This window comes from Myodes glareolus, chromosome 9, assembly GCF_982192425.1.
Source record: "Myodes glareolus chromosome 9, mMyoGla1.1, whole genome shotgun sequence".
NCBI classification, from domain to species: Eukaryota; Metazoa; Chordata; class Mammalia; order Rodentia; family Cricetidae; genus Myodes; species Myodes glareolus.
The window spans coordinates 38,478,450-38,500,480 of record NC_142034.1 but is presented as its reverse complement, the minus strand read 5'-3'; the positions used below and the strand labels follow the sequence as shown (position 1 = coordinate 38,500,480).

At 41.8% G+C, this 22,031-nt stretch overlaps 1 protein-coding gene across 4 annotated transcripts in view; it reads left to right on the top strand.

Annotated features, from left to right (window-relative positions):
* The window catches only part of Acaca (acetyl-CoA carboxylase alpha), a 261,557-nt gene that overhangs the window by 39,759 nt on the left and 199,767 nt on the right, over positions 1–22,031 (top strand). For 2 of the 4 annotated variants that reach the window (XM_048446706.3, XM_048446705.3), the window contains exon 2: positions 21,318–21,364. In XM_048446706.3, coding sequence (XP_048302663.2) covers positions 21,318–21,364 — 47 coding nt within the window. Of the gene's footprint in view, positions 1–1,133; positions 1,352–7,309; positions 7,421–21,317; positions 21,365–22,031 lie in introns of those variants that run through there. The other 2 variants (XM_085695587.2, XM_087910162.1) reach the window with 2 other exon arrangements.

Genomic DNA, 22,031 nt, shown 5'->3' with positions numbered 1-22,031 from the left:
TGGGTTTCTGTGTTTGTTTGCTTTGTTTTTTAAATAATGTATAGCACAAAATAAGCTTCCCTTAATTTTGTCTTAGATTACCAAGAACCAATTCTTCTAAATTTGTATGGACCCCTATGCAAAAGATTATGGGCATTTCATCCATTGATTTAAGCTGCATTTCTTTTTGGTTATCATCTTCCTGATTCCATTAAGCAAATCAGTTGCATGGGAACAGGAGATGCACTGGATTTGTGCAATAGCTTTCTATCTATATGTCTGGGTTATTTATCAGAAGTGCTTTTCTCTCTAAAGACAGAAGCCATGAAATCTGGTTTAATATCTAATAAAGGAAGACAGGCGTGCTTGTCGCAAGCTTGTATTCCCTCTGGAGATAGAACAGGAGAATGAAGAACTTGGGCTAGCTCGGGCTGTGAGTCTCAAAAGAAAAAGAAAATAGAATGAAAAGGATTAAAAAGTTGACTAATGAATCAGTGTTCCTTGATAGTAAAGTCTGCAAATATTTTGTTATTTTTATTATTTATTATGCTTCATACAAAACAACAATGGGAAAGTTGAGGGTATTTGAGGAAGACAAAGGCCTAAACATGCAGCAGGAAAAACTCAAGTCTGATATGACGTAATGGAGATAATGAAAAAACTTAAACAGAGGGTAATGACAGGGGAAGGAAATAATTAGCCAGGAAGTCTTTCATGGCTGTAAGGGAATGAGGTGTGTAGGTTGTAAAGGAGAGTAGCACAAGGTCAGAATCCCAGGACTAAGCAACAGTAAATAAGTCATCCTGGTTTTCTACCTTTAAATAAAAAGCTCTTTAAAATTCTTCAGGTGTTTAGTATTTGTAAACACATTATAACACACACACACACACACACACTTGTGTGTAGGTCTCATGGAAGAAGAAAGTGAGGTGTGAAACTGTCTAAAATTCAGCTAGGGACTGGAGTGTTTGGGATTAGATAATACGGGGGGGGGGAGCTAAAATGCCATGTGAAAACCCAAGTACACTGTGAAAAACCCTAGTGTCCATGTGAAAATACCGTGGGCAGTCTCCAGTATAAACACTGTTCTTCATTATGCAATGTAATCTTGCCTTTCGACACCAGGCCTCTGTGAGGAGATTTTCTGACCTTATGGTGTGAGGTTCCCCAAGGCTCTTAACTCTGGACAAACCTGAATGGTGTTCAGATAAGGTCTTTGTTCCTTTTATTTTACTACTGGAGCTTTTTGGCAAGGGGCTGGCTTTCTTGAATTCTGATCATCAACAGAGCTGCTAAGTAACTTACTGGAGGCTTTGCCTCCCAAAGGCAAAGCGGAGACTGATAAGAGCTCAGGAGCACAGCGGCCTCTCAGGTACAGTGCTAGTCTTTCTTTTCATATATATGTGTGTGTGTGTGTGTGTGTGTGTGTGTGTGTATGCATGCTTGGCTGTCCTGGAACTCACTCTGTAGACTAGGGTGGCCTTGAACTCACAGATCAACCTGCCACCTCTGCCTCCTGAGAGCTGGGATTAAAAGCACAGGCCACCACTGAACAGTGCTAATCTTTATTTCAGTCAATGAAACACTAACTAACATCTATACCTGGCCTTATGCTCAGAGTTATAAAGAGGGGTGCTAAACTGTAGGGTGCTGTCTTTAATATGCACACAAAGCTACAGCAGAATTAAAACACTGTACCGTGTGCTGGTAACCATACTGCTGCTAGAATGTACAGGAAAGAGATGAATGGAAGCTAGAGAAGAGCTAGTGTCTAAGAGAAAAATGAGACTTTCAAGGACTAAAACAATTCAGGAAAAACAGGAGGAATGATAGTCTGACAGCATAAGGAAAGGTATAAAAACAATTATGGAGGGGCTGGAGACATAGCTCAGTGATTAAGAGCATTGAACTGCTCTTCCAGAGGTCCTGGATTCAATTCCCAGCACTCACATGGAAGCTCACAACCGTCTCTAATTACAGTTCCAGGGGACCGCATAACCATGGCAAAACACCTATATACATAAAAATAAAAATTAAGAAAAAATATGGCAAATTCTAGAAGCCAGGTCAGACTATGAATATTGAGGGTCACTGGGAAAAGGCATCTTGATTTTGTTTTATTTTATTCAGGGTTTCACTATGTAGCCCTGGCTAACCTAGAACTCTTTACACAGTCTAGTCTGCCTTCAGACTAGTGGCAATCCTCCTGCTACTGCCTCCTGAGTGCTGGGATTACTGGTTTGTGTCACCACGCCCACTAACATTTGAGTATTTTACCTACCAGGTTCAATTTCTATTAGGATACTTTCTTTCCTTCCCCTCCCTTTGTGATATTGGGATTGAAACTAGAGCCTCAGGCATGCCAGGCAGATGCTCCACCACTGAGCTCTAGCTCCAAAATGATAAAGATACACTTTTCTTCTTTTGTTCAACTCAAGTCTGACCTGAAGATTGCTATCTTAGAAATAAAGGTGACATTGCTATTCAGCAAGATACTCTGGCAGCAAACAGGGGAATAGTAATGTTAAATAAATACTAAACTTGTGTTGTCAAAGTTCACTGTGAACAATGATCAGGTTTCCTTTTTAAAAGGGTCTGCATTTTCCCTTTAAAATATGTACATACATACATACATGTGTATGTGTGTGCATGTAAATTGGGAGGCAATTAGTGGGAATCTGTTCTATTTCCACCTTGTAGGTTCTGAGATTGAACTCAGGTCATCAGGCTTAGTGTCTTATCCATTGAGTCATCTTGCCTGCCCTTTTCCCTCTCCATTTAAAAATTTTATTGTATATTTTGATTGCGACTATCATATATTCAAGTATATGTTGTATAAGAGAATCTACAACTTTGTGTGTGTTTATGTGGGTATGAGCATGACTTGGTGCTGATGTGGAGGTCAGATAACTTGTGGGAGGCTGTTCTAATTCTATTTTCCAACATGTGGGATCTGGGGATCAAACTTAGGTCATCATGATTAGCGCCAAGTACCTTCACAGGTTGAGCCATCTTGCAGCCTCAACAATCTACATTTTAAACGAGCACTCCAGTGTTCCTATTACAGGTGATCAGTGGAACATATCTTGAGAAATACTGCTCTTATCTAAAGCAGAAATGACTGCCAAATGGAATTACCTGGAAAATGCTAATATGCTATTTAGATATACGTGGGCTTATCTACTTCTGAGACTTTATCATCTCTCATCTATGCCCTTTACAAATTTTCATGACTATCATCTATGGAATGAGAGATAGGTAATATTTAAGAGTGCCAGTTTTGTCTTCCCAAATAGATTGTAATCACTTTACAGACAAGGATCTCTGAGATTTTTCCTGTAAAGTGAAAGAGATCAATGAAGGGGGCCGGGATGCTTAGGATCAATTCCTGTTACCTCTATACAACTTCATTTGTGTGTGTTATGAGACAAGGTTTCTCTGTGTACTCTTGGCTGTCCTGGGACTTGCTTTGTAGGCCAGGCTGGCCTCGAACTCAGAGATGCGTCTGCCTCTGCTTCTTGAGTACTGGTATTAAAAGCATGCACCATCCTGCCCAGCCCGCATTCCCTTTCTTTTAAACTTGATTTACTTATGCTGAATTTATTCCTGTGCCATAAGTTTTTGTTTCTTCAGTTTCTTCTGGGGCATTTTTTTTCTTCTGTGCATCCTCCTCTTTTGGCTTTGGAACAGTTTGTTCATTTCAGTGAGGATCACCTCGATGTGGCAGGGGGAGCACGTTTGGGCTAATCTGGCTATGAGCTCTGTATGTCAGCACACCTTAGGTGCTTTGTTAACCTGGATATGTTCAATAACTAGAGAACCTAATCTAAACCCTTCAGTTCACATTCTGCATTTTTAAGCATGCAGCAAAAATTCAGCACTCTTTTTGAGCCACAGACCCACTCTTTGGCTTGGACAACCTGACTCCACTGTTATACTGCTAGAAAGGGACACGTTGCTTCTTTAAAATGCTATGTTTTAGACACTTGGTGGCTTTTTGAATATGTATATCCTTGGTGGCCTGGGCAGTTTCACTTTCTTAAAGTGAACACGAGGAATTGAACCTCTTGATTTGCATGATTTTGTAGTGTTTTCTGGGTCAAGGAAGCAGTGAACAATTTTTATAGGTCACTTCAGGCCACATACAGGAAGAGCTGACTTCCTCTTACACAATCTATTTTTTTCTTAAAAATATTTTATTTCTAATTGTTAGAGTGTTTTTTCCAGATGCTTGCTGTGTACTACATGTGTGCCTGGGACCTGAAGAAGCCAGAAGAGGGTGTCAGATTCCCATGGAACTGTAATTATAGACTGTGAGCCACCCACCTGGGTACTAGGAATTGAATCCAGGTCTTCTGGAAGAGTGGTCAGTGCTGCTGAACTAGCTCTCCAGACACTACGCGACTTTTGAAAAATCTTGAGACCGTGCGCTATGTCTTTTAGGGTAGTTTTATCAAAACACCACATCGTAGAAACAATATAGAATTCTTTATATTTTTGAAGGCTAAAGGTCTGTGATTAAAGTGTTGGCACTGGAAATTGCCAACCCTTGTGTTATCCCTGTCTTCAAGGGATCTTCTCTGCTTATCTGTATCTTATATTTATTTGTTTAATGGCACCAGTCTTATTTTACTAGGATGTACCCCAAATGATCTTGTTTTAACTTATTAATATCCTTAAAGACCCTATCTCCAACTCCCTTCCCCGCATCTTGAGGTACTATAGATTAGGACTTCAGCATTGGATTTTGGGGATATAATTCAGCCCAGAAAAGACCCCTGGTTTCAGCTTCTAGCATGTGTACTCACTCCCTTCTCCTCCACCTGTCAGTCTTGTATAGTACGTTTTCTCTACCCTTTGGCTTTCTTCCTCCACCTTTTACAGACATATGGCTTGTGTGGCAAGGATTCATGGAGACCAGCTCTACAAAGCCTATGGTAGGATGGGCAGGCCTTGGCCTGCCCCAAATAGCACAGCACTTAGGAGTGGTTCCTGTTCCAGCCCTTTGCCAGTCCTCTGCTCATCTGTGTCTCAGTGTTTGATACAGATTCTTTGGAACTGGTCTTGGGCTATCATCTGTCTTGGTTTTCTTTCCTGTTGCTTTTTGTTGTTTTGTGTCTTTCTTTAGTCTCCTAAGGCCAGGTTACATACACACTTGAAGGCCCAGTTCTCCTGCCTCTGCCTCGTAAGTGTACTCTTTCTATTAGGTCTTTCCTTGAGTAGTTCATTAAAATTTTTTTTTACTTGTGTGTGTGTGTACATGCACATGCCTCATGCCTCAGTGTATTTGTGTGTATGTGTACATGCACATGCCTCAGTGTACTTGTGTGTGTATACATGTACATGTCCCAGTGTACTTGTGTTTGTGTACATGTCCTGCCCCAGTGTACCTGTATGTGTGTACATGTGTACATGTGCATGCCCCAGTATACGTGTGTGTGTGTGTGTGTGTGTGTGTGTGTGTGTGTGCATGTCCTGCTCCAGTGTACTTGTGAACCTTCTTCGGTTTTCTCCTTCAACCCTGTGGGGTCTAAGGACAGTACCTAGGTCCTCAGGCTTGGTGGCAAACACCTTTCCCCGCTGAGTCATCTCACTTGCCCGCCCTGAGCGCTGGACTATTTGAATATCTTGCTCGAGGATGGACCCCAGGGTCTTGCACACATCCCACAGTCCTGAAGTTTAGAGGATAAATCCATTACTGTGACATCCCTAAAGCTGCCATTAAGAGTCCTAGGGAAAGAGACTGTACCATTTAAAAGGTAAAAGAACAAGAGGCAACTCCAAGGGTTTAAAATTCTTTCCTTGGTCACTTCTTCATGCCAGCTTCAGAGAGTACTACCATGAAGAGGCAAAACTTTCCAGATCATTCTTAGTCAGTCGAACAGCTTGTTAAACCAGAAAGTCTTGCTCAATTATCTCCCTCCCTCTCTCTCTTTTTAAGCTCGGAGTTTCCTTTGTTCAGCTGACATTTATCCTAATGACACAGTTACTGTTAAAATATAGGTCACTGTTTTGTAAAATTCGCTAATTCTCCAATTTGTTTCCAACCCTTATTACTTCATGTGAGTGGGCAAATTCTTGGAGAAGCTGCCCCCTAATGGTAATGAGGGGTCCCATTGTTCCTGTTGACCAATCTTAGAATCTTCCTGACTTAGCTTCTATTCAAGAATTTGTTTCCCGGGGTGTGGCCATCTACCCTTTTCACTTTTTGCCCTCTGGCATTGAAATACTCTTCTGCCCATGATGTTCTCTGTACCTTTCCCGGCCTTCATCACGGGCTTGTGTAAGGACTGGGAAAAGAACTCCGGGTCCTCTGAATTCTTGCACTAGGTTAGGACTCACCCTGTTCTTGTCAAATGGGTCTCCTGTCATCGCCACTGCACTTACGCCCAATGGTTGTATTGTGTTGGGAATTCTTCCAGTCACTATTAATCGACAATGCGCATTGCCATGAAAGTCTTGCTGTGAAGTGGCAGAACTAGAGAAATCTGTTGGCTTCACCTCAAAAGACTTGGGGCAACCCCAGGAAAGGTTGGAAGGCAATCTAACAAGTCAGGACTCACTGGCGCTTAACTGTTGAAGACAGTATGAGACTGCTGTCCTTTGTACACGGCCTTGTCCACCAAACTTTCTTTACTAATATTTCTCTTCAATATCCAGGACCCATCATCAACAGCTCCTTTCAGGTAGGCTGGGGAGCTAAGCAAAGGGCTGGGAATGGATTAGTTGCATTGGCTAGCCTGCACTAACCTGAAGGCAGTGGATGGGCTTGTTAGCCACCTCATTAGCGTCAGGATTAGCAATGCTACAGTCCATCAAGGCAGGGCCCGTACATCGCCTCCAGCGCTACTTGGTCCCACTGGGTTCTGGGTTCCCTTCCCGAGCTACTGGCCGCAGGTCCTTGCTGGGAGGTTCGAGCGGAACCATCGCATCCACTCTGCTCTCTGCCGGGAGGTGGAGCCGTCGGGCTGGTCCCAAACCCTCTCTGGCAGAAGGGGTAACCGCCACGTCCCGGACCCGCCCGCCCTCGCACCGCTCAGCCCGGAATGGCAGAGCGGCGCTCGGACCATCGGCATCGCCTCACGTCGCCCCGCCCCGCGCCGCGCGCTCATTGGCTGACGCCGGCCGGAGTCCGCGCCTCTTCCCCTCCCCCTGGCGCCGGGACCGCGCGGCTGCCCGGAGCGGGGTCGGAGGTGAACGGCCTGGAGTAACCCCGGACGCGCGCCTACCTCATGGGGCTGGGCGGCTGAGGTGGGCGGCCGGGCGGGGGCGGGCCGGGGGCGGGGCAGGCCGTCGTAGCCCCTCCCTCCTCGGCCCGGGTGCCCGGCCGACCTGCCGAGCGCCTGTCAGCCATCGCGGAGCCGCCGGCGTCGCCTCCCGCCCAGCACGCTTCGGCACAGGGGCTCCGCGACCCTCGGTCGGTGCGTGCCGCCAGCCTGAGGTGAGGGAAGGGACGCAGCGCCACCCGGAGCGGCCCGAGTCGGGCCGGGGAAGGGCAGCCGGCAGGGGGCGGCCTCACGGCCCCCGCCCGCCCGCACGCGGTGGGGCTCCATCCCATGCAGACCCCGGACTGGGCAGCCGGGTCCTCCCCTCAGCTCCATGGCCTCCAGGTCTCCTCCCCCGGGCTCCGCATGGAGGGCTCTGGGGTTCGGGGCTGGCTGGCCGAGACCCCGGAACCCGGGAGGAGTGCCGCCCGGGGCCCTTCGGGAGGACCCGTGGTGTCCGCCCGCTGCTGGCTGCCACTCGCCGGGCTGAGTCTTGGCTTCCGACCCCGGGCTCCGAGAGGGACAAGAGCACGTGGGAGGCGGGTGCTGAGGGCCGGGTCTGGTGGCTTGGAAAGTCTTGTTCCTCTCTTGTGGAGAGAGGTGTGGGGCGCAGAGGCGCGGGCTGCTGTGCCTCTCACTGTGCCTTTGTATCGGGGAGAGCCCAGGCCGGGCGGGCGCGCTGTCCTCTTGCCAGTTCCTGCTTGCAGGATTTGAGGGTTTCTATGAGGGACGGAAGTAGGAAAAGCTACTCGCCAGCTCTTAACTCTCCCCTTGGCGTTCCTCTGGATGTTTTGGGGCAAATGTTGGAGATAGGACAGAAGGTGATAGGAAGCTAAAGATTGCAGAGGAAAATAAGCGTGGAGATTCTGCCCACGTCTGGGCCGGTATTATTTTGGAACTGAGTATCCAGCAAGTGGACACTTGGAATCAGCTTTAAAACTCGGGTTCTATGTAGGCCTTGTGGGTTTTTCTAAAAGCATACAGGAGTATATGTGCTCAGGGGAAATAATTTTAGATGGTTGTGTTGGGAGATTTAAGACAAATCAAGAGACTTCAGGATTTCCTGATTCCATGTCTGCATAAAGTGTTTCAGAAACTTTCCAGTGAACGGAATAAATCTCATGACCTGGCCTTCCTCTCAGGAGCTGATCTCTCTTGACTTTTCTGTTTCATTTTTTCCCTCTAATCCTACAGTTGATGCTTGGAAATATGCTTTCCTTCGTTACATAGTTGACTCTCTTGGGGGGTGGGAATACTCTAATTTGTTGTTTCATGAATGGGTATGTCCTTTACATCTGTCTTGGATTTCTGTGCCCATTTGACAAACACTCCTTGGGAAAACATCGCTGTCTAAGAGTAGGGTCCCTTTTAGCAGTGCAGGTAGTAGGTGCCTGCTTGCTGCAAAGGAGCAAGTCTCTTCCCACTTCTTTGGCTTCTGCTTTATTTCTAAATACTACTTGAGCTTTAACAGGAGTGTTGGTGTGACCCCAGTAATAATTATCAAAACCTGTGGGTCAGTGAAAGACATCAACAGTAAAATACTAATTTCCGAAGCTGCCTGTGTTTATTAGTGTTGTAGAGGTTTTGCTTATGTTTTACTAAAGTAAGAATAGAAATACATCAGAGATAAGATTAATTTGTTTTTAAAATGGGAGGGAAAGTTGGTAAATAGCCTTTCACTTAATGAATTTATACCTCAGATCCCAGCTAGGTAATGTCAAAGAACTGTGATTGTGAAAGCTAGCCTTGGAGAACTCTAAAGTGCTGTGAGAAGCTCAGGTGGAGAGCACTTTTCAGCTAACGAATAGGAAAACTTTCCCGTCACACAGACTGGTTTAACTGCTCTGAAGCTAGTGTCTGGTTTTTATTTGGAGGGTCTCCATGTGTTCACCCTGAACTTGGAATCCTCCTGTCTCAGTGTCTCAAGTACTAGGCATGTGCCGCCATTCTTTGTTCTGTGTTTTCCTATTCTCTTCCTTCCTTCCTTCCTGTTTCCCCTTCCCCTTGCTCTCTTTTCTCCTCTTTTCCCCTTCCTCTCTTCCCTTAGGTAGGATTTCTTTGTGTATCCCTGGCTGCCCTGGAACTTTGTAACCAGTCTGGCCTCAAACTCAGAGATCTGCCTGCCTCTGCCTCTCAAGGCAAGCACTCGGTTTTTCCTTTATTCTCTTTTCTTCTTTGTTCTACATTTACTTGTTTTTGCTGTGTTTGTGTGTGTGTGGTCATGAGGTGCTGAGGTGCATGTGTGGAGGTCAGAGGATGAGCTTAGGGAGTGGGTCTTCAGGTTTGATCTTGGGTTTCAGGCCCCACAAGTGTTTTTACCCACAGTCATCTTCACTGCTCTTAAAAACAAACAAACAAACAAACAAACAAACAAAAACCAAAAAACTTGTATCAATTTATTTTTGCGGGGAGCATAAGCATGACATGTGGAGACCAGAAGACACCCTGTAATCTGTTTTCTCCTATGTCATGTGAACCCTGGGGACTGACCTCAGATCCTCAACTCAACAGCAATCCCCTTTGCCAGGTGAGCTGCCTCCTGGGATTACAGGTGCACACCACCATACTCGTTTTGTTTTTATATTTATTCGTGTGTGTATCGTGCATGTGTGTGCTTGTGTATGCACGTGAATGCATGCACATGAGATCAGAAGACAATCTCCGAGAGTTGATTCCCTTCGACCTGGTTTCCTGGCAAGTTCCTTTATGTGCTGTGCTGTCTCCTAGGCCTTCTCATCTTTTTTTATGCAGGTCTGGGGACTGAACTCAGGGCTCTGTGGGTTCTAAGCAGACAGCCAGCATCTAACCAGCTCAACATCCTCTGCCCCATAATGGCGAATCAATCCCACACCAGTTAGGTTTTAAAGGGGTATTTATTTTGGGGGGTAAAACTTACATACACACAAACCGTCAGGAAAGGAGCCTAGTCGCTGGAGCAGGAGCCGGAATCAAGCGCCGAAACCAAGAGAGGCCGAGCCGAGACTTGTGGCTCTTTTTAAAAAAGAAATATACCATGCCCCAGTGGGCTGGTGTTTCAGCGGCTATTGGCTGAAGGAGCGGAAGGCACTCCCGCAGCATTGTGGGCTCGTACTTCAGCGACTATTGGCTGAAGCAAGGGAAGGTACTTCCGCAGCACCTCCCCCTTTTGTTTAAGTAAGAGAGTTCTAAGCCTACTACGAAATTATATACAGTAAGTACAAACCTACACAATTATATACAATAAGTACAAATATCCTATTCTAACTAGCTAAAGTCTTGTATAATAAATAACTTGGCCAAGTCATGAGAGGAAAGTAGCTACATTTATCTAGTCTTCAACCTCATAGAAGATCCGAGAAGGGAAATAATGTTACCTGAGTAATTAGGAAGTGCAATCAAAGAACTTCCAAAACATGCAACAAATCACAGAGACAACTGGCTACCTGAGCAATCACCAAAGACCTGTTTGCAGCGTTGGAGCAACCAACTTTAACTAAGGCCTAGAATAACTGACAGATTATTTTTAACAGGCAAGAGATTTTTCAAAACCATCTTACCCTGTCTTAGCAAAATTTAACAGTTCTGTCTATCCATTTCCGGATTTTAACAGGCAAGAGATTTTTCAAAACCGTCTTACCCTATCTTGGTAAGATTGGACAGTTCTGCTTATCCATTTCCGGATACCGTGTATTTGTCAGTAGTTGAGGTATGGGCAGTTCCTTGCCTAGAGGCCGGTTTTGTCAAGAAGACAAGCTCCAAGTGGAGTGTCTTTGGTGCTCAACAGTCTCTCGGGAATAGGTCGGTGTTGCCAGGAGTGATTGTGTCTCACTACACAGAACTCTAAGATCAAATTAAATGCCATTTTCTACAGCTCTTCGAAGAGGTTGAAGACTATTTATACAGAATATAATCTCTATGTATCTAAAGAACCTGATTAGTCTAACCATAAATATGACAGACATGGATGACTATTGATCTATAATTCTTAACACATATCTAACTTAAAGACTAAGAGAATAAACAACTGTGCAATAAATGAGGACAATGACCTCCAAGTGTAAACAATAAATATCAATACATAAACAATATATAAGTATCTTAATCAGAGGTAAAAATGTACACTGCAATATGGTAGTATACATATATCAACATAATATATATCAATACATAAAAAATGTTTTAAACAGCTAGAAGCATGCATACATACAATATTCAATATGTGCCGATGTAATTATCTATAAACAATAACTCACAAATACCATTACTATCTATCCAATTATCCCTTTTTTTTCAAAAAGATCCCTGAGCTTATAAAATTCCTTTCCCAACTCTCAACCGTATACTAATTATAGTCAATCCCTAAATATTGTCCCTAAACCTGAGGACAAACTTTGCTGAGAGAGGGGACATCGTCCTCTAAAATTACTTCCAGCTGACATGGGGGTGAGGTTCTTTCTGGAGGATCCTGTGAAAGTAAAATGATGGTTAAATTTCAAGATCAATGTCTTTTAAAATTGCAAACAGTCTCTGAGTATTTTGTGGAGGTCTGGCCAGAATGTTGTACAAGATGTGCACCATTTCAGCTAACCAAGTTGGAATCATCTGTGCAGCTGATACCCGGAACAGGACTTGTAGTAGCACTATCAGTATCATGACGTCATATCAACTGAGTGGAGTTGTTGTTATGGGGGTCCCATCTTCTTCCTGGAAACTTCAAAAGTCAGTGCAGGAAAAACTCATTGTTCATTGTGGAAAACTTAAACATTAATTATATAGACATACAAACATATTCAATGAGAGGTATGATAGATATATTCAATGAAAAGTATGATAGATATGAAGAAAAGCAAGGATGTTTTCTAAACTCATATTTCTTTCTGTCTCATATCATGGCTCTTGACATAAGACAGGAACTCCAGAAACTCTGGGTTTTTCCTCTGCACCTTTCTTTAAAATTAAGACATTTCCAGCCTACAGCCCCCAGGCTACATGAGCCCCAATATATATATATATGAATAGGACCAAGGCATTAGTAGCTGACACCGTTTTGGAATGTCAAAAAGTTAAGTATTCCTTTTTTGGTTTTGTTTTTGTCATTTTTAGCTGACATTATTGGATGAGGAAACAAAATGTGTAATAGTATATTTAAATTTAATGTTTGTACTTGGGAGGAAAAGGGTATTCTTTCCAGCAATTCAGAAAAGAGTTATTTAATCATTATCTAACTTTTAAAATTATATGTGCGTATGGTGCAGGAGGGTGTGAGCTCAGGTCGGAAGACAATTTTGGGGAGTTAGCTCTCTCATTCCCTTATCATCTCCAAAGGTTGAGCTCGAGTGGCCAGGCTTGCTCTTGAAGCTTGTTTCCTAGTTGAGCCTTCTCTACCCTTGGCATGTTCTTAAAGATGAATAACTGTAGAAGCCATAGACCAAGTATTTTTCCATATATTTAACTCAACAGGCTTATGAAGAAGTGAATAAACACTGAAGCCTCATTGACTGAAAAGAAGTCTTAATCACTGTTGAGGGGACTGCCATTTGAAGGTCGTCCTCACTGATCATCCAGTTTAATAGGTTCCTATTTAAGTGGTTTGTGTCTGTTTTTTAATTTCTAAAACTTCAGTGAGAATTCTCAGCTTGAATGTCATGGTTCATTTGACGTGATATAAATAAAAACTCGACAGTATGGTACAAGGATGTTGCACTTGCATGAAGAGTACACCTGATCTGGAGTAGGCTCTTACAGGTTCAGCCAGTTAATCACACTTCGTCTAGTGTGTTCTAATGTTTGAGTTCTCTTACCAATTTGTTACTTTTTCAAGTTGCCGTTATGCCATTTGGTTTTGGAATGTTGAGAAGTAGTTTCACAGTAAGGGATTTTGTTGGGCGTGGTGGCCCTTGTCTGTAATCTCAGAATTCTAAGAAGCAGAAACAGGAGGACTTCCATGAGTTTGAGGCTAGTATGGTGTACATAGCAGGTTCCAAGTGAGCCAAGGACTGCATAAGAAGAAATCTTTTTCAGAAAAAGTAAAAAGTGAAACCAAAAAGGGATGCTTATCACTATACCTATAGGTTGATGGTCTCAACTGCTGCCACTTGCTAGTGTTGTTCTTTGAGACAGTTTCATTGCATTCTTACAGTGTTCTGTTCTGACTTCATTATACGAGGAACTGCAAAAATAATCACTATTCCATAGCACTGGGGGTTGAAGTCATATGGCCATATATATAAGTTATGAAGATGTCATCTTTTTTTCTTTTTTTCTTGTTTTTGGTTTTTTTGAGACAGTTTTTTTCTGTAGCTTTGGAATCTGTCCTGGAGCTTGCTCTTTAGACCAGGCTGGCCTCGAACTCATAGAGATCTCTGCCTCTGCCTCCCAAGTACTGGGATTAAAAGTGTGCGCCACCACCACCCAGCCAAAGAGGTCATCTTACAATCAGCCAGTATAAATAATTTTATTTGATATGATAACAAAAGTTTGAAATTTTTGAATGAACTTGTTAAATTTGAAAAATAGACCTATCTGGGCAGTGGTGGCACATGCCTTTAATCCCAGCACTTGGGAGACAGAGATGAAAGATCAGAGTTCGGGGCCAGCTTGGTCTACAGAGCAAGTAACAACAACAACAACAAAAGTCAACTACACAGTAAAACGTATAGTGCTTATGTGTGAATAATATTTTCGTTGTCTGAATTAAATGCTCAAGATAAAGGGTCATAGCATTTTGGATTAATGGGAAGGATGACTACTAAGTTTATTTTAAAATCTTAAGTTAATGATACATATACAAGTTAATTTCAAAATTTATGTACAAAAAGATGAAAGCAGTGTTTACCCTCCCATTTTTGTTTTATAACACATTGTTACCCACACCAGTAGCAAACAGTGTTTTTAATTTTTTTTCTTTTTTAAATTTTATTTCTTATGTAAACCATGTTCTGCCTGCATATGTAATTACAGACCAGAAGAGGGCACTAGGTCTCATTACAGATGATTGTGAGCCACTGTGTGGTTGCTGGGAATTGAACTCAGGACCTCTGGAAGAACAGTACTCTTAACCATTTAGCTATCTCCAGCCCTTATTTTGTTTTTTGAGTCAGGTTTCTCTGTGTAGCCTTGGCTGTCCTGGAACTAACTTTGTAGATCAGGCTGGTCTTGAACACACGAAGATCTGTCTGCCTCTGGCTTTTGAGTGCTGGGATTAAAGGCATGCAACCCACCCCTCCTTTAATTTCTTACTAGTTATGGAATATTTTACTTATTTGTCCTTTGTGACATTTTACAAGCTGGCTTAGTACTCACTTTGTAGGTCAGGCTGACCTTGAATCCAGCAATCCTCTTGCCTATTTTGCGACGGGATTAGAGGCTCCTGGTACTTCATCCAGGTTGTTTACTTGTTTTCAGGCATGATTTTACCCAGTTTACTGATGGGTTCCAACTCATAGCCGTTATAGCCAAGGCTGACTGTGATGTCTGCTCCTTCTGTCCCTTCCTCAAGTAGTGAGGTTACAGGTTTGTACCTCCATGCCTAGTTATATAATTTGCATTTAATATTATAAAATTTTTGCTTGCTTTAGATAAAGTTTCTTTATGTAGCCTTAGCTGGCCTAGAACTCAAAGTTCCACCTGCTTCTGCCTTCCAAATGATGGAATTAAAAGTGTGCAAATGTTATAAATCTCTTAATGTCCAGAAATTTTTCTTGGGGTCTGGGGTCACCAAGTCCTGGAATTAAAGGTATGGGCCATACCTTACCTGATAAGTTCTTATCTCCGTCCCTCCCTTATTGAATCCAGGCTATCACATACCCTAGACCAGCATATTACCATATCCCTAACCCCTTGCCTATAGTTTAAAAAGGTACATGGTCCACAAAATTTATTAAAATCCTAAGCATTCCTACTTTGGTTTCTTTTGGTAGATATACTTGTGATATGTATTTTTATGTGTGAATAACATACTTATCTTGCTGCATCTTGATTTTTTCACAACTTTTAAACATTGCCTATTGATATCTTACAATAGATACTGAAGATTTGGCTCTCAGTCTACTCCTTACCCTCATTAGTCATCTTTATCTTTCTTATATCCACCAACTGACCACCTAGATGAGTTACTTTATAGCCTTATTTTTAATCAGGAAGTTTATATTATGAGTGTGTAAATGCTGTATAGTATTTAGTTGTATCCTATGACTTCTTTCCTGTACAAGTCTTTCTTTGGAGATATAATGGCCTTTATTTCTGTTGTTAGCTTTCTGTAAGTTTACCATATATAAACTCTTCACCAGTTTTCTAAGTCTCTCAGAACACTGATATGAGCCAGACAGTCCATTAATTTTCATCTATAAAATTTTTCTCAAAACTTTTCTGTCTGGCTCCAGGCTAAATTGTTTGCCTATCGCATCTTACACTTAATGGTCATCCTGGACTCCCTCACCATCACCCTAGGGATTCTCTTTACCGTCTTTTCTGCTGCTGGAGAATTCATACTCCATCTTCCACAATCTTGCTTTGTTCTCTCATTTGGGTGGAGAATATCCTTTAGTGGCATCCTGAGAAAAAGTACATGGGAGGTAAATAATTTTTGACTTTTTACTTAAAAAATTTCAGCTTACAAATAATAGTGCAATAGACACTAATGTTTCCTTGACCCAGATTCATCAATTTTTAACCTTTTGCCACATTTGCTTTACTGCGCTCTGTCGTGTGCTTTTTTTATGAGTCATTTCAAACTAAGCTGAAAAACCTACAAATACTTTTGCTTATTTCTTCTAAGAATTAGAACATTTTTCTGGTTTAATTACTTATTATACCCCATCCTCCATTTAACATGGATGTAAAAATTCTGTAATTCATATTCCCATTTAAGATTTCTTACTCATTTCAGTGCTTTTTTTGTTTTGTTTTGTTCTGTTTTGTGTTTGAGATGGTCTCACAGTGAAGCTCTGGCTCTTCTGAAACTCACTATGTATACCAAGTTGGCCTCAGACTCACAGAGACACTTGCCTGCCTCTGCCTCGTGAGTGCTGGCATTTAAGGTGTGCGTCATGCCTGGGCCTTTTTTTTTTCTTTTTTTTAAATTCTTATTCTCTCATATATTACATCCTGACTGCAGTTTCCCCTCCTTCTCCTCTCCCTAGCCCTCCACCCTCACCTTCCCTCCCCCTTCAGAGAGGAGCAGAGGCCTCCCAGGGACATCAACCAGACACCGCTTTACCAGCTACGATTAGGCCAGGCGCATCCCATCACATCAAAGCCTGGAGAAAGCAACCCAGAAGGAGGAAAAGGGTCCCACTAGCAGGCAAGAGTCAGCCCCTACTCCCCTTGTAGGCATCTCACATAACACCAAACTTCTAGCCATAACATAGTATACAGAAGAACCTAGGTCATCACTTACATACAGGCTCTCTGATCTCAGTGAGCCCCCGTAAGTCCCTGTCACTTGATTCTGTGGTGCTTTGTTCTTGTGGTGTCTCTGGTTCCTCTATACTTGGGCTTTTAAAAAAAAGTATGATAGGATTCAACTATACTCAGGCTTTGAATTCACTGTAGTTCAGGGAATGTCTTAAATTTAAAATTGTCTTGCCTCATCTTCTGAGTAGCAGAGATTAAAAGCCTGCCACAGCTTGCCCAGCAGCATTCTGACCCCCCCCCCCCCTTTTTTGAGACAGAATTTCTCTGTGTAGTCTTGGCTGTCCTGGAACTTTGTAGACCAGGCTGACCTTGAACTCATAAGAGATCCGCCTGCCTTTGCTTCCTGAGTGCCCACCACGTCCAGTTATGATTCTTGATTGTTTGTATGAAGGCACAATTTTCCATCTCTAAAAGCTTATTGAAGCTTCCTCCTCCCCCCACTTCTTTAACTCACCCCCACCCCCAGTTTTCTGGCTGTTCTTAAACTTGCTCTGTAGATAAGGCTGGCCTTTGACTTCCAAGTGCTGGGATTAAAGACCACCATTGCCTGTTTTATCATGTCTTCTCTTGTGTTCATTTTCTTTGTGATCTGTTTTTCTTTTTTGTGATAGGCATTTTGTGGACCCTTTTTTCTATTTGGGGATTGAACCCAGGACTTCATGGCTAGGCTAGGGCTCCCCCATGAAGCTACACGTACAGCTCATTAGTGGACATTCTTAATCTGACAGTCAGGCCCTCTCATACTGGGAAATTTTAATTGGATTATTACATTAATTATATGTATATTTTGCCCTTGATTTTGTTCTTTTAGGAGCTGTTTTTCATATTTGAGCCTTTTTAGTAGGCACTTTAACTTTCTTTTGTTTCTTATTGTTTATCTCTTTAACGTTTACTGACTTAAAACACATTTTCTTAGTTGTATCATTTTATAGTAAGCTTTTTTAAAATTTCTGTGATTATGTTTTTAACTTTAAACTTAAAAATATTTATATATTTTGTCAGGAGTGATATGTATGAGCCACAAACCCATTTTTCAGTTTTAAGAATCATTTCTAGGCCAGGTGGACAAGGGCACCTGCTGGCCAAGCCGCAGAATCTTAGTTTCAACTCCAGAACCCAAGTGGTGAAAGGAGAAACTGACTCCCACAGGTTGTCCTTTAACTTCCACAGACACTTGTGCATGGGCACACACAAATAAACAAATGTAATAAATAATAAAATAATTATTTCTTAGTGTAAACGGAAGTAGAAGTCTCACTTGAGCCCACAAAATTGAGACCAGCCTGGGTAACAGTGAGATATTGTGTAAAAAACAATAAAAGAAATTACTTCTAGTTTTTTTTTTTTTTGTGTATGTTTCTGAGATAGAATCTTCATGTGTAGCCCTGCCTGGCCTGAAACTCAATAAGTAGACTAGGCTGGCCTGGAATTTGATGCAATCCTCTTGATATCACAGGTGTGTGCCACTGTGCCCTGTATATTTCTTTAAAAAAAAAAAAAAAAAGGCCGGGCAGTAGTGGTGCACACCTTTAATCCCAGCACTTGGGAGGCAGAGGTAGGTGGATCTCTGTAAATCTGAGGCCAGCCTGGTCCAGAGAGTGAGTTCCAGGACAGCCAGGGCAACACAGAGAAACCCTGTTTCGAAAAAACAAAACAAAATAGAAAAGAAATTTTTTTTTTTGCGTATGTAATATTTTCCTTAGATCTTTTAGGATAACAATGATAGTTCTTTAGACTTTAGACTTTTTAAGGTAGTAATTGAAATATTTGCATGAAAATATTCTATAGAGAGCTCCTGCATACCTTTGACTAAGTTTTACTCAGTATAAACAGCTCTAAGAAGCTAACATTGGATATGGGGTGTACTCACTGGCAGGACATTTGCCCAGCATTTGGGGGCCCTAGGTTGTTTAGTCCCAACACACACACACAAAAAAAAAGAACAAAAGAAATTATCATTCATAGAGTATTGTTTGCTGCAGATATTTTTCAGAGTTTACTTCTCCCAGCCCCATATTGTTTTCCTGTGGGTTAGCTAGATCATGATATTGCATTGCATTTGATGGTTGTGTTCTTTACCTTCTAATCTGTGAACGTTTTTAGCCTTTCCAAATGACTTTCAAGTTCTGAAGACTGGTCAGTATTTATATCATAGACTCTCCCTCAGTTCAAATTTGTCTAGTATTTTCTCAGGGTTAGACTAGGTTAGACTAGGTGAATAGGGGTGGGAGTGGGGGGTAACTACAGAAATGAAACTGAGCCCTTCTACCTTTTTCTTCCTTTCCCATAGTTATATTTTGTTTTTCATAATCTTTGGTTATGTGTTTTGTTTTGTTTTTACAAGTAGTTACTTATTCTTGCTTTTTTCATCTGGATACTTTCTCAGACATCTGGTAATACTTAATTGCCTACTTATATTTAAGAGGGTGAATTGAAGAGGTCTTTAGAGCTTCTGACAATGTGAGTGGGCCTTGCTGACTGTTAGCTGCATCGCAGGATGCTCTGGGTCGAAAACTAGGTACCTCAGTGTTCCTAGCTTAAGGCCCCTGCTAGTAATTGTCTAACATCCCCACCTACCGCAGTGCTTTGGCTCTTCATAGTCTGCAAAACATCTTGTGAGGTATTAATATATGTATTAATTTGTTCAACTTCAGCATGGTAAGAGTACCTTTTACTCTTGTTGGTATCCCCCAGTCTAGAAACTGTTGACCCTTTCTGGAAAATTAGCCTTTTATCAGGCTGGTAACTGGCTTCACTAGTTGCAGAGAAATCATGTAATCTGAAGCTTCTGAAACAGAATGTCAACCAGTCCTTCTTTCTTTTTTTGTTCTTTCGTGTGTACAGGTGAAATCTTTTGAATTTATGTATGGATTGTGGTTAGTGCATTTATCTAGTTACTTAGTACTTTCTTGCTTTTCAAGAAAATATCTGGGTGTCTGTAGGTACTTTGCCACAACTAAATTCTGTAATTTCTTTGTGTGTGTGTGTGTGTGTGTGTGTATGTATGTGTGTGCCAGCATATGTGGAAATTATCTTTCAGTAGTCCTTGTGACACGTGGGTCCCAGGGATAAAACTCAGGTCTTCAGACTTGGTGGCAAGTACATTTTACTGAGCTATCTAGCTTCCTACCAACAAGTAAATCTTATTTTTTCTTTCCTTTTTAAAAAAGAATATTAATTTATTGGCAGGATGTGTGTTTGCAAGCCATAACATGCCTATAGAGGTCAGAGAACAACTTGCTATATGAAAACTCAGGTTGCCAGTCTTGGTACAAGTACTTTTCCATGCTGAACCATCCCTTTTATGTTTTAGAAAAGGTCTCCTGCAGCCCCGGCTGATCTGGAATCGACCATTCTTCTACCTCAGCCTTTCAGACACTAGTATTATCAATTGAATTTAAAATTAAGATATCTAGGGTAGGGTGAATATTATCAAAGCCTGAGCACTGGCTGCTCTTCCAGAGGTCCTGAGTTCAATTCCAGCAACCACATGGTGGCTCACAACCATCTGTAATGAGGTCTGGTGCCCTCTTCTGGCCTGCCAAGTGTACATGCAGGCAGAATACTGTATACTTAATACATAAATCTAAAAACAAAAACTGGGGCTAGAGAAATGACTCAGTGGTTAAGAACACAACTGCTCTTTCAGAGGACCCTGGTTCTATTTCTATCACCCACGTGATGGCTCATAACGGTCTTGCAACTCCAGTTGCAGGGAATCCAATGCCCTCTTTTGGCTTCCATGGGTACCAGGCATGAAAACAGTGTACATCTGTATTTATAGGAAAAACAACCATACACATAAAATAAAAATAAAGGTAATTCAGATATTTTTATCCCCTCCCACTGTAGATCTGATTTAAGAGATTTGGAGTGGAATTAACACATGGGTACTTTAGAAGTTGTTTTTATTATTATTTTATTCTTTTTATTTATTTTTAAGACAAGGTTTCATGTAGCTCAGATGGGTCTGGATCTTTCTGTGTTGCAAAGGGTCACTGAACTTCTTCTGATCCTTCTTCCACTGCCTTTCAAGTGCTAGTATTGCAGGCATAGGGCAGAGGGTATGACTGCACATGAGTAGTTTTGCAAAGCTCCTAGGTATTTTTTATACATAATCAAAATGTAGAATTTCTTCCCTGGTATTTTTAAGTTGTTAGCTTAGAAGTAATTCTATTATTTGGGAAATAGAGACTTTTTTAGACCTTTAGAATTTCGGGATTTAGTATAATGGGAATGTTGTCCTCACCTTGGTTTCTAGTCTTTGTGGATACTTATGACCGTTTGGAAACATTCTCAACCTGAATTTTATTGAATCAAGATATTTTCTCTCTAGTGCCTCGTTTTAAATAAGATATTAGAAATAATAAATTTAATGCATTTATTTTTAGTATAGGGTGTTTTTCCGGAAAAGCTATTTTATGAAATAATAAGCTTGAACTGTTGTTTAATATATTTAGAAATAATACAAGTTTCTAAATAAGAAATGCTTTTGTTTTACATAACTAATAAGTTACTGAACTTTATGCTTCAAGTTAAGTAATATTTACAAGAAAACATGATATTTTGAATTTTACTATTTTTGTACTACGCTGAATTAAACTGGAATTGACAAAAATTTGGGATTAAAAAAGCAAACAGAAAAAGCAACCTTCAAATCTCCCTTTTCTCTTTGTTTAGTTCCTTTTGGAGGTGGATATCTGCTGAGACAATACGAATTATAAGAGGTCAGTTTCAAATAATACTTTTATGTTTACAATGTAGTAAAACTTTTCATGTGCTAAGATGTTCAACTGTGGGGTTTTGTTGTCTTCTGTGTAGAATATTGGCAAGTGAACAAGGAGTCTGACCATGGTGATGACCCACTACTTTCTCTCTAATTTAGGACTAGAATCAATGGAAATGGGACAGGCTATGGTAGCTTCTAGAGTGTCTGGACGGCTACTCAGTGATTTTCCAGGCATGACCTCCCTTTTTGGTGGTGTGCATGCTTGTGCTGGGAGCAGCGTTCCGTACAGGTGCTTGTGCTGGGCAGGCGGCAGGCTGTTAAACACTGAGCTCCTTCCAGTCTATGCCGCCCTCAGAAAAGGCTGTCTGGTACAGGCAGCTAGGCGACGACAGCTTGAAGATGGCTGTGTTGAGCCTCTTGTTCATCAGCCCAGGGGCCCTATTTTATTAACAATGGTCTTCTTCCATGATTTCAAAGAATCGTTACTTGCTCATGAATTCCATTTTTGTGACCATCAAATTTCAGCCAGATTATACATTAGAGTGTACCTGTGTATGCCTAAGTTCCCTTGTGAAGGCAGGTGTGGTGGTGTACACCTGTACTCCCAGCTGTTGAGAGGAAGAGGCAAAGCAAAGCAATCTTGGCTATAGAAGTTTGGGGTTAGC